General features: G+C 38.7%; 1 protein-coding gene across 1 annotated transcript in view; it reads left to right on the top strand.

Annotated features, from left to right (window-relative positions):
- The window catches only part of XPO4 (exportin 4), an 80,477-nt gene that overhangs the window by 18,201 nt on the left and 49,677 nt on the right, over positions 1 to 12,599 (top strand). Inside the window, exons 2-4 of the mRNA XM_071434092.1 lie at positions 2,949 to 3,054; positions 6,507 to 6,648; positions 6,899 to 7,037. Coding sequence (XP_071290193.1) covers positions 2,949 to 3,054; positions 6,507 to 6,648; positions 6,899 to 7,037 — 387 coding nt within the window. The remainder of the gene's footprint in view (positions 1 to 2,948; positions 3,055 to 6,506; positions 6,649 to 6,898; positions 7,038 to 12,599) is intronic.

The following is a 12,599-nucleotide window of genomic DNA, read 5'->3' on the forward strand; positions in this document are numbered from 1 at the left end:
GGAGGTGCTGGGTACCCGGGTAGAGGGCTCTTGGGCTCAGTGAGCCAGTGTTCTTATAATATGAAATTTGCACAGAATATGTATGTGCTGGCCTTTTCTTTAAAGCAAAAACTAACTGGACTTTACTTTCATTGCACAGATAAATTTTGTCTGAATGCAGTGAAGGCAGTTGACTGTGATCTTTAAGCTCCCTCTGGTGGCTTTGCAGTACAGTTCAAACCTTTACTGTTGCACTTGTCTGCTCTGGACAGTTTTGAGAGTTAAAATTTGTAACGTGTTATTAAGTTATTGTAATTTAAAAAATTAATATAGGAATATGATGTGCTATATGCCTTTCCAAGGTGTCAAATGTCTTCTGTAACTGGACTTCAGAGAAGTAGAAGAGCTAAAATAGTATAAAACAAGAGATCTACTTTCTAGTTATTATAAGCATAAACGAAGTATTTCCCATAAAACTTCTCTGGTTATTTTTTTTAGTGGTGCCATAATTTGCAGCTGATATCCCTGAAAGTGCCCTTAAGTATTACAGGACGGTGAAAATAGATAGGATTTCTGTATGGCAAACTTTAATATAATGTGTTAATGCAAAATCAGTTTGGATCAGGTAGCCCTGATCTGGTCATCTTGCTCTAAGGATGTGACTATAAATGACCCTGAGCTTGCAAAATGTTATGCTTTGTCACACCCAAAGGATTCTTTGTAACATGGCTATAATTAGTGAGGCTTCATGAGACTACAGAGCTGTGAGCTGCAAGGTCAGCAATGTTGAAAGGGAAATGTCACTCCATTCCTTTTCTCCCCATCATTGCTGGGGCTTTGGCACTTGTCTGGCTTTTGGATGCTTATTAGATTAACAAATGTTAATTCCCCTTGCCCCTGGATTTCCCCTCTAGCCTCTTTCTTTTGTGCACTAGTTGATAGAAAGTATTATGCAGTATCATGCAAAGAGGGAACAAGACCATGCAGATGGGACCAAGAAAGGAGTAGGAGGATCTCTCCTTTTGGTAGCAGAAAGTTTTTAAAATAAGTCACGTGTCTCAAGAAATTTGATTCTTAGTTCTCATGAAATACATTGGGCAGAGTTGTGTGTTCCTTGGGACTTAAAACTACTTCCAGGCACTGCACAGCAACAGAGGCTGTAGATTAAATGCACCTAAAATGATAACTAGTGCTGGAAAAAAGCAGGCTATCACCACCCATTATATCCCATACTGTGCTGGTGTAGGCTTTTATGCTGGATTATGGTGAACCAGACTGGGGAACTGATCCAGATGAAAAAACCTGGGATGATTTTTGGTGATCGCTTCCCCAGTCTGGTTCTCTGTGCATTTGCACAAATGCTTGCCCATACAGTGGGGGGGAAAAGTGGGAACTGCCTTTTTTCAGTTGGTTTGATTTATTTGCCATAGCTATGACTGAAGTGTGTATCAAGCTGTTGCTGTGTAGGTCAGTCCTGCATGTTTGATGACCTGCTACAAATATTCTTCTGGCATTCTGTACAGCTGGTTCTATTGCAGTGAATGCAGCTGGAATCCATGCAGAGGAGGACGGTCCTTCACACTGCAGAAAACACAAACAGCTGCTCCCATTAGGAACAGCTCCTGCTGCATGGAGGAGAGTTGAGTTTACCTCACAGAAATACCTGTTAAATCAGATTTCTTGTGGTTTATTTACTGGAAAATATTTCACTTATGTTAAAAGCATTGGTCTTGATGCTTTTATTCCCAAAGCAGTGGATATAAACCATGACTGAAAGATAGGTGGCACACATGGTCTTCTCAAACTGCTAGGGACAGGGCTGGAATGTGGAGTTTGGAAGTTCAACTGAAGTTCAATAACCTATGCTGTCACCTTGATCCTGCTCTGCAGTTTGGATGTGATCTTCCTACATGTGTGCATGTTCCTTTCTTAAAGGTTGGCATCAGTTTTGCTTACCCTGTTTGTGGTATCAATGCCTTGCATTAGAGTATTTCATGCTAAGCTTGTTATATCTAGTATTTGCAGCCTGTGCAGTTCAGATAAATCCCAAAAAGCAGAAGTCAGAGAATATTAGTGGGAGAAGTGGAGAGCAGTGTGGTGCTGTGAGCTGCTGATACTTTCTGCATGGCTGTTTTTACCCTGTAGGGCAGTATGGGGTGTTGGGGTTGTGCAGTGAGGTGAGGCTGCAGTGCAGGCAGCTCCTCTGGGCTACGTAGGCACTCACAGGAGTCCAGGTTATTGCATGGTTTCATGCTTTACCTCAAGCTGATTTTTGGGTAGAAACCTCCCTGGAGCTGGCTTTCAACAGAAGATCAGCAGGTGTTACGTGGGCAGCCAAGGTTCCCAGGATGTAATGGGATGGGTATATATAGGGATGGATGTAAGCTGAGGAACCACCATAGCCATTCCCAACTTGTCTCATCAATCACACCAGTCTTCAGGATGTCAATTTTAATATTAAACACTAGAGGGTAGTATGTACCTGGCATATACTTTATTTTAGAACATATCAGTAGTAATTTTTAAATCCCCAGAATTTATTATACAACTACATATTTTAAAACAATTGTAGAGCTAAAGAAAAAATAGTGCTTTGCTTCCAGGACTGTGAGTGTGCTTGGCAGCATTTAGTGATGTGCAGTGGTATTTTTGGTCTGAGTAGAAAAAGAATTGGTTTGAATTTAGGGCTGACTTCTAACTTTCTTCTGAAACACTGTTAGGAAACTATACTTAAATTATTCACTCTCTGCCTGATACCTCGATATTCACACCTATGTGCATGCAATGTAAATGCGGAGTGCTCGATAAGAAGAGGTAATGCCTGAGAGCAAGCAGTTTTGCCAAGAGATACTGGGTTTTGGTATTTAACAAGGCAAACATTTATGTGTTTGACATTCATGACATTGACATGACATTGCTTTTAGTATATTTTTGATCAGTGCTTGAATAACTTTTTTTTTTTCTTTCAGGCACCACCTTCCATGGTCAACAATGAGCAACGCCAACATGCTGAGCACATATTCCTGTCATTTAGAAAATCAAAATCACCATTTGCTGTTTGCAAACATATTTTGGGTAAGTTTCAATAAATGAATTTAGGTGTGTACATTCTTTTATAACTGGAACTGTGCTGTTCTTTTGCAGCTGGGGCTCTGAACATCAGTTTTGATTTTAATGACTGGGACTTTTTGATGGAGGGTGAAGCCTCTTACTATCATTTTTGTTTTATTTCTGTGAGTTTTTAAGCTGTAAGGTGTAACTTAATGTAGCTAAGTTCCTAAACTGATTTAATAGATTTCCTCTGCAACATGATTATTGTACTACTGTCTAATCTGTGCAGTTTGTGCAGCTGCCAGTAGTGTGGTTGCTTGACTTTGTGCTTCCTTAACATTAAATCAGCCAATGATGCAATTTTATGCACTTCTACCAGATTTTGCATTAGTGCTGAAATGAGAGTTTATTTCAAGTTGAACAGCTTAGTTGCTGTTGACAGCCCAGCTGGAGGAAAAGAGGAAAAAGCTAGAAAAGTATCTGTTCACCTGGTACAAGCAAGACAGTATTGATTTGAAATTTTGTGTGATTATACCTGTGGAGAAAGGAAAGAGGCAGATACCACTCTTCATCAGAAATTTCTTTGATTTTAGTGCTCTAAAATGCTCTAAATGTGGTTGGGTAGCTATTTATAAAATATAAATTTTTTGCAGGTGCTACAGAGACTTACTACCGTTTTGCAGCTAGATCTGAAAATTACAAGGGCAGTAAAGATGTAAGATTGCTGCTCAGAAGTGTAGTATAGATGTGAGTGCTGGGGACAGGTGAGGGGAATTTCAATGAAAACTGACTGAGACCTGACAGGGGAAACCTCGAAGTTTGCACAAAAGAACACATGCCAAAACCACAAAAAGCAACTTTTCTTTTAAAGAATTTGCCAGAATGAGCAGAGAAATATTACAATTATGTTGAAAATATTATTTTCATACTTAATTCATTCTGCAGTATTTTTTAACAGTTATTTATAAATTTACTGGATTAGAGACTTAGAATTCATGAATATAATTATGTCAGTATTGCAAACCTACTGCTATGTTACACTGTGATATATAGATCAGGGTGTGCTTCCTTTCCTACACCCACTCCACACCAAAATATTTCTCTACAAATGAGGTTCTTCTGGGTTTAGTATATTATAGGAGTACTCCATCTGGTTTGGAAAACTGCAATCACACTTTTTGCTTGATGGGTCAGCAAAATTGATGCTTCTTGTTTTCACATTGATTTTTAGAGAAAATAAGGTGGGTGAAAACATCCTTAAGTAACTTTCTTTGCAGACCATTTGGATCTAAGGATGCATTTCATCATCAATCAGAAATAAATAATGAAATCTCATGAAATCTTAAATGTGGCTAGTTGAATGGAATATGATGCTGATTTCAATACTTTTTAGATGTCTAGATATATTACATCCTTAAACTGTTCATATGCTACTGCCATTGAAAATCCAGCATGTTTCCACATGGAGCAGGTTTTTTGTGGGAATGTAGGCAGTTATGATGCTGAGACCTGGAACTTAGAGACTTTTTCAAAACTTTCTGCTTCCTCAGTAAGTATCTATACAGAAAGAAACAGAAAGAACAAGTAGTTAAGATTTGGGAGTTGAGCAAGAAGAGGCAGGGATTGTGAAACCAGGAAGGGAAACAAACTATTTATGATGAAAAATAAAAGACTTGAAGTGTACTGAAGGGATGTGTGCAGGAAGGATGGGCTGGAACCAGAGGACTAAGTAGATGGCTTTTAAAAGAAACAGGAGAAAAATGATCAAGACAGGAGCAGGAATGGGGGTAGAGAGAGATAGCAAGGATGATGTCATTTATGGAAAGAAGAGTGTGGGAATGACACAGGAAGAATAATGGAGAAGGTGAGCATATGGGCAAGGGGAACAGCCATTACTATGTTGTTCTTTAGAAACTTGGGGTTGAAGCCAGGAAGCACAAGGCACTGCTTGTGCTTCCTTTCTTCAGTAAGTTCCATGGAGGATGGTGCTGCTCTGGCTGATGACAGGCTCACACCAGGGGCTGCAGCTCTGCGCGGCAGCAATCGCAGTTGTGTGGCTGCAGGACTTGGGCAAAGGGGAAACGCTGTCCTTTTTTAATTACATTCTCTTTCTTTGTGTGTGTGTGTATGAGCTTTGTACAGCTAGAAAAGGCCCAAAGTAACAAGTGCCAGAATTAAAATTCCCATGCAGGAATAATTCAATTTGTTTTTATATGTGTTAGACATACACATTAATCTTTTACTTAAGTGGTTACTTAGTTTTCCAAATTAGGCTAAGTAGATTTAAACGTGGTTTATTTTTATTTAAGCATGTTTACCTCTGTGGGTTTAGATTTGGAGCCTGATTAAATTACTTTAAAACATTTTAGCATATTAGCTGCTATCTTTGATATAGAACTTGCATATAAAGGAAATTTATATTATAAACTTGTGTGCATATAATTGGGGCAGGAAAGTTTGTTTTGTAGTATTTTATAGCCCTTCATCTCATGATGGAGGTTTTTTCAAACACAGTTTTTTTAGTCCTGGCAGGTCAACCACTATAGCTCAAACTCTGCTTCTTGTTTGGGAATTTTATTTCATGTTTTATGCTTTTGCCACCCAGTAGCTGCACCCTTTCTAAAAATTCTTTCTGCAGAGCTCAGAATGTTTTGAAACTGGCTTCTGAGAATATTACCTGCTATTTCCAAGTTAAAATTTTTAAAAGCTAAGGAACAACAACAAAAATGTCTCTATAGCTTTCTAGCATCATAGAAATTTTATTACTATTCTGACATTTCTCTTTAAATTGCATTTTGTAATCACCCAAACTGTTAACCTTTCTCTGTAATATACTTCTATACTTTCCCTAGTGCATCTATATACATAGTAATCCCATATTTAGATAATAATGGCAAATGATTCCTGCACTGTGGTCAGAAATTACATTTTGGTTAACTCAAAATAAATCGTGAAACTTGAACATGATGTAGAACACTTTAAATACACCATGGATGGTGTCAAAGTTTTGCTTGGAAATGTTAAAGTGTAAGTGGATTTATTTCTTTTTATTACCCATGAAATACATGTACTTTTATGTACTATTTGTTTCAAAGGCAGACACAGAAATTTCCCACTTTGACATGCCTGTAAGATTAATCACTTTTATTAATTGGTCTATTGGAAATAAATCTGTTATCTGGTTTATTTTATTCTCCCATTGTGTTAGCATCCTTATTCCTGTTCTTTGAACCAGCCTCCTAGCATAGACAACTTTTCTCCTGGGTCATTGACTTGAATAATACCAGACAATTTGATAATTGGGTTATTGATTATTTCTCCCCCTTTTGAGTTGTAAATTCCTTCTCTGTTTTCATAGCAACAATATTCTATTTAATAATAAATGATAGTAAGTTCCATTACTTTTTTTGTTGGAAACACAGTCAAGCTGAATACATGTCTTCTGATACTCAAGTTGGGTTTGTTTTTTCCCACAGAAACTAGTAAAGTGGACTATGTCCTTTTTCAAGCTGCCACAGCGATAATGGAAGCAGTTGTAAGAGAATGGATTCTCTTGGAAAAGGCTAGCATTGAGTCACTGCGAACATTCCTTCTAACCTATGTCTTACAAAGGCCTAAGTAAGTATATAAAACACACCTCTGAACATATAGGACTCTGCATAAAATCTGGGCTATCATTTTTGTTTCCCTGGGTAGCAGTGCAAGATCATTTTAAAAATAATTTGTCTTCTGGTCTTGGCAGTTAACTTCTGTCAGCTTTCCCGTAGGAATTCACACAAGATATTTGAAAAAGAAATGTGTTTAAAATGTTATTGAGCATCGATGTCCAGAATTACTTGCAATTATATTTGTGCAATGTTGTTCACAGCCTCCAAAAGTATGTTCGGGAGCAGATTTTATTAGCAGTAGCGGTGATAGTGAAACGGGGATCATTAGACAAATCAATCGACTGCAAAAGCATTTTTCATGAAGTCAGCCAGCTGATCAGCAGTGGTAACCCCACTGTGGTAAGTACTTAGTTTTTTTTCTTCAGAAGTTAAGCAGTCTCTATCAGCAGCTTACATTATATACTTAGTGGCTATAAAATATTTTATACTTCGCTTATACAATTAGTCATTAAGTTGGTAACTATCCAATCATTTACCAAACTGGAGATTTTTTTAATGTTTTGGGACAAGGGGTAGTATGTGTATACATACTTTGGTATACAAGGAGACCATATTTTTAGGGAATGTTTTTCTGAATAGCTGCTTTAAATGCCATAGTTGTGGGTTGGTGGTTTGTTTTGATTTTATTTGGTGTGTTTTTTAAAAATTATTATTTGTTTGTTTTCTTTTTTCCTCTGGTTTTCTTTAATTTCATAGCAAGATCTAAAACAGATTCTCCCATTAGCTGGGAGGTTCTTTGCACACTCTGTTCCCCTTCCATCTGTGCAATGCTGCACTTTGCTGCAGCTCAGCTGTCGAAATGGACTGCGAGCAGGAGGCATAGGCCTCTGCTGTTCTTTGGGAGATAGTAGGTGGAGAGAAAGGGGTGTGAGGAAGTAAAACATGGAATGGAAATACAAAACTTATTCTTGATTTAATGTCATACTACTAGGGGTAAGTGTTACCTTCGATACTGAGCTCAAAGTGGAAACAAGGTGTCCAATATCTATCTATGCATTTAGTGAAATTCCGTTTGCTATGCCAGGGGATAAGTTTAGAATAGGTCATAATAGAGGCATGTAACTAGAGCTTAAAGAGAGGTGATTTTTTCTCCTACCAGATGAAAATCAAAGAGTATATAGATTCCATGCTGAAACTTTAACTGAAGCTTTTCTCCTAAAAAAACCTTGAGAGAACTGGCTCATGACACTGCTGAGCATTTAGAGTAGCAGTTGTACTAGATAGATGGGAGTGGCAAATGTTTAACTCTGAAAATTCAATCAAAGTGTACTAGAAGTAATCCAGCTCATGTCATGGTCCTAAAAATAGTGTGTCACCTCTGAGCAACAAGTAATATCACTCCAGGGTATGGAAATTTCATTTAGTCTTGTAAAACTTAATTTCACAGTTATTTACCTTAAGGAAACCATTTTAGCCTTTTGATTCTGCATAATTCAGATGGAAATGGGTATTTGTTAAGAAGAACTGAGTTAATGCTTTTTTCCAGGAAACATAGCCTGGTTATTACAATGTCGTTGCAGCTGAGGTTTCCAAGTTTTATGCACAACAGTTTGTATGCTTATGTAGTTTGTAGAATCTTTGCATAAAGCTACAAAAGTGACATAAATAGAAACGTGGACTTTGAACTAAGGAATGCACAGTCCAGCTTGTACAGTTGTATTTTGTGCATGCACTGTCCACAGACACACTGCACTGACCACAGCATGCAGCAGGCTAAGCCTGCCTGCTCCAAGCGTATCGTCCTGCGCATGCTGCAGAGCAGAGCACGTTGCAGAGGAGCTCTGGCTGGGGCACTCTTCTCCAAGTTCAGCTCACTGCCAAATTGAACTCAGTTTTTCATTTCCCTTTATTTAATTTTCCTTTTGTTTCCCCCTCTTCATGAGTATGAATTTCTCCACGGTTTTTCCAAAATATTTGTGCTCAAGTTTTAAGAATGGTATTGAAAATGTCTAGGATATAAAATGTTTTCTATTCTGGTGTGCTAATAAGACTTACTAGCAAAAAATAAAAGACACGTGATGCTGCTGAAAGGTCTTTTCTGTATGGCACAGTGTATGGTTGGTAGTCTTTGGCAAACTGATTATAAGCACATGCTCCCATTTATATGTGACAGTTTATATTATAAGCCAGTTCTCATTCACAAAAATGTTCTTCTAATCTTCTGAGACTTAGCTGCAGGAGAGACTCTGGTACTGGCACCCAGGACTGGCATGTGCAATAATAAGCAGTAATAAAATGGTGTTTCAGCATGCTACCTGCCAAAACTGCTTTCTGAAGGGAGTCAAGGCATGCCTCTTGTATAAATATGTAACAACTTTGAAAGGTTGTATGAAATAACTAAAATAATAAAAAATTCATTGTATGAGTTATCTTTTCAAATATGGTTGGGTGGTTTTGTTTCTTTACTAGTGTCCCTGTAGCATTCAGCCATGCCTGAGGTGCTCTGTGGGACCCCAGTGGTGCAGTTGCCTTGCTGCTGTGGGGAGTCTCAGCTAAGGGTGCTCAGGGTATGGTGTGAAGCCACATCCTGAAAGGAGGGGTGCTTTCAAGATCTGAGATTTGCTGTCAGGACAGTGCCATGCACTGTCACAGGTGCTTCTGGAGATTCATTTATATTAGTTACTTCTAAATACAGGCCTCCATTCAAATCATGGAAGAGGCTAGGATGTAGGCATTGAAAGAGGTCAGCTGATGTTTTCCAGTCCTCTCTGCTTCTCTGTGGAAGGAATCATTCAGTTTTTTTGACATCTTTCCCATGGTGTGATATGCACTCTTGCCTCCTTGTACACTCAAGTTGCAGAAGTCTATCATACCTTTGTGACTCCTAATTCTTTTTCCAGTCTTTTTGTTCTTTCTGTAGCCTTCTCAGCCATCTGTTCTGACCTTCTGCTTACCCATTTACATCATCCTGCCTGAGGTTCACTACACATGAAGTCAGCAGCAGGTCACTTCGTATTTAAAAATGTTTAAAGCTCTCAAACAAGAGCTATCAGCAGCTCTTAGCTGCTGATAATTGGTTAGAGCATGGTACTAATTACACCAAGGTTGTGGGTTGGATCCCCATATGGGCCATTCACTTAAGAGTTGGACTTGATCCTTGTGGGTCTCTTGCAACTCAGAGTGTTTTGAGGTGATGGCTTTCTACAGCAGTTTGTAATTGAGAGAAAGTCTATTTCTAAAAAGCAAAGCATTCTCTTGTCTGCTTCTTGCTTACCTTTTCTTCCCTGTTGGCTGTGAAGCTTCTTGATCCATCTTTACCATGTAAGAATAATGTAGATGCTAAATCTTTTCCATTCCCTGCAGCCCTCCACCCAATTCCTGTCAGACATCTGTACTAACTTCATGATCATCAGCCAGTCCTGCTCCATGAAATCTTTGGGACTTTTGAGTAATATCTTGTCAGGGTCAAGTCTTGATAGTTGGGGTAATAAGGAGGGCAGTGAATGTAGATGGTAGTGTCTGTTGTTTGTGTCCTTTAGCAGGATTTGATGTGCTTAGTACCTCAACTTCTTGAGTACTAGTAAAAAAGATCTTCAGAGATGGATGTGTTTTGAGGCTAGGACATGAAAGTATGTAGTGGCAAACTGACATATAAACAAGACTGTTGAGAATGAAAAAATAAGGAGATTGGAAGGAAGATAAGGAGAGGAATTGTGATGAGAGTAATAAAATTGCTTTAGTATTGAGTAATCTTTTAATAGTAGAACACAGTGTACGTGTTAAGGAAATAACAAGACACTAAGGAGAGTTAATACTTCGGGGATGGGAAGGATGCGTGGCTAGAGCCGTGGTTAGAGCTGGAGTGTTGGCTCCTGCTGCTGCTTCTCTGCCATTTGGTGCTTTATGAATCTCACTGAAGAAACCTTTGTTTGAGAAGGGAAAGCAAACTTTTAGTCTGGCTGCCTATTTATTTGTAACTGAGTTTAGGTAGTAATCCTCTAGGAGCACAAAGATTAGCTTTAGAGTTCTTGGTTTTGTTTTTTCTGGTTCCTCCTGTATTATCAATACAAGCCATCCCTCTGGAGATGGAGAACGAAGGAGAATCTGTAATCTCCCTCTGACAGCAATTTCAGGATCTCTTTTCAAAATCTTCATTTCTCTGGGGGACAGAGTTTCTGGCAGCAGACACAGTATCATGAGCCAGTCTTACAATTCTAAATACATGTTTTCTATCACTGATTTCAAGATTTTGGAGAGCTGCGTAGGCCAATTTCTTCTCAACTATAAATTCCTTCAATTTCTTAGCCTTTTCTTGTGTTAAAATATTCTGGTTTTTGCATAGCTGAAGGATTTCATTTGTCCTTCATCCCTGCCAGAAGGACAAGAATCCTGGCAGCTAAGTGACTGACTCCCAGGAGGAGGATCTGGTCTGCATGTGAACACAATCAGATTTTGTTTAAAACCAGACCAAGATATGGATCACACCTCGATTTCTTCCAATATATCTGTAGGCAGATGCAGAGGGATCCAGCTGCTATAGACTTGACATGGGACTGGGAAGCAACAGAAGCTGTGGTTTTTTTGAATGTATTTTAATATAAAGTTCCATATCTGAAGTCTACATATTTTTTTTTGTATATGGAAGAAGACTTGTCAAGACTCAATGGAAAAGCTCTGGAATCCTAACAGTTCCTTTTCTTGCAACATTTGTAAATCTGTTGTTCTGTTTCTCAATGTTCCTAGTTGGGCTAGAGAGAAGATCCAGCTGCTTCAGATTACCTAAAGCTTCTGAGGGATGTGCTGTGAATGGATTTCATGTGAGCAGTGGGAAATACTAATAAGCAAAACTCTAGGCATTCATCTTCATTGAGGTTAATCTATCCATTATAATGGCTGCCTGGATAACTAGTTATATATATTTAGCATTTACAGTTCTTGTTTCTATTCTTTAAAGGAAATTTTAGTTCTGGAAGCCTGTCTAGCTGTTACTGCTTCATGTGGTAGGGTAGGAGTTGGAGAGGCTCTCCTGACTTTCACATTTTGACAAAAACATATGTATTATCCACCCCAAGTTGTGTCTTCTGGTCTAATAAAATTGTTACCTTGTTCTGTGTACCTCATTGCCCTTGAGACATGTTGAGTCTAAAAAAGTAGAGGGTGTACCAGAATATTTAAGCTGATAAGTTCTCTATAAAGGCCTAAGTTAGTGTGTTAAAGATTGGTTTGGGAATTTTAAGGATCCAGAAACTACTCCACATGTGAGGCTAAAACTCAGTGATAGAAATGTAAGAGAACTTTAAAACGTAAGTGGCTTTTTAGTAGTTGAATTAATCAGGCTGCTTTTGCAGTTTTCAGATTTTTCTGTTGAAAGGGAGCTGACTTTAGCAGAGATGCAAGTCTCCAGTTTAGGTGCCTAATAACTACTAGAAATTGATAACTTCCCAGTTACATTTACACTAGAGCCACAGTTCCAACGACAAGGCTGGGAAGTGAGGAGATGTGTTCCAAGTGGTGAGATGTGCATCCCCTGTTCTATGTATGGCATCCCAAACCCTTTCTTTCCTCAATTTTGCCATCTCATGAGCTTTGCACTTGTGGAGTCCCTCACCTGTGACCTCACACACTCACTGGGAAGGAAGAAACTAAGCTTTTCCATGTGTTATACCATGTATTTTTTTATAACAGTGGTATCATACAGGTAAACAGGCTTGAGGGGAAAAGCCTCTTTAAGACATTTGTTGACCTTAGCTGCCTGGTGTTTAGTCATTCTTCCTCTGAAAGGTACCCATAAGAATAAATGCGTTCAGTAACATACTGGATCTTTGTGTTAGTCTGCTTAGAAACAGCCCCTTCTCCCTCACAGCCTCTCTTTTTATTTTTTTCTGGGCAGATCTGCCGTGGAACACAGCCGTGTAATGCAGCTCATTTGACATAGCTGGCAGTATGGCAGGCAGAGCCAGG

This window comes from Agelaius tricolor, unplaced genomic scaffold (genome assembly GCF_023055355.1).
Source record: "Agelaius tricolor isolate 1412-34295 unplaced genomic scaffold, bAgeTri1.0.p SCAF_9, whole genome shotgun sequence".
Taxonomy (NCBI): Eukaryota; Metazoa; Chordata; class Aves; order Passeriformes; family Icteridae; genus Agelaius; species Agelaius tricolor.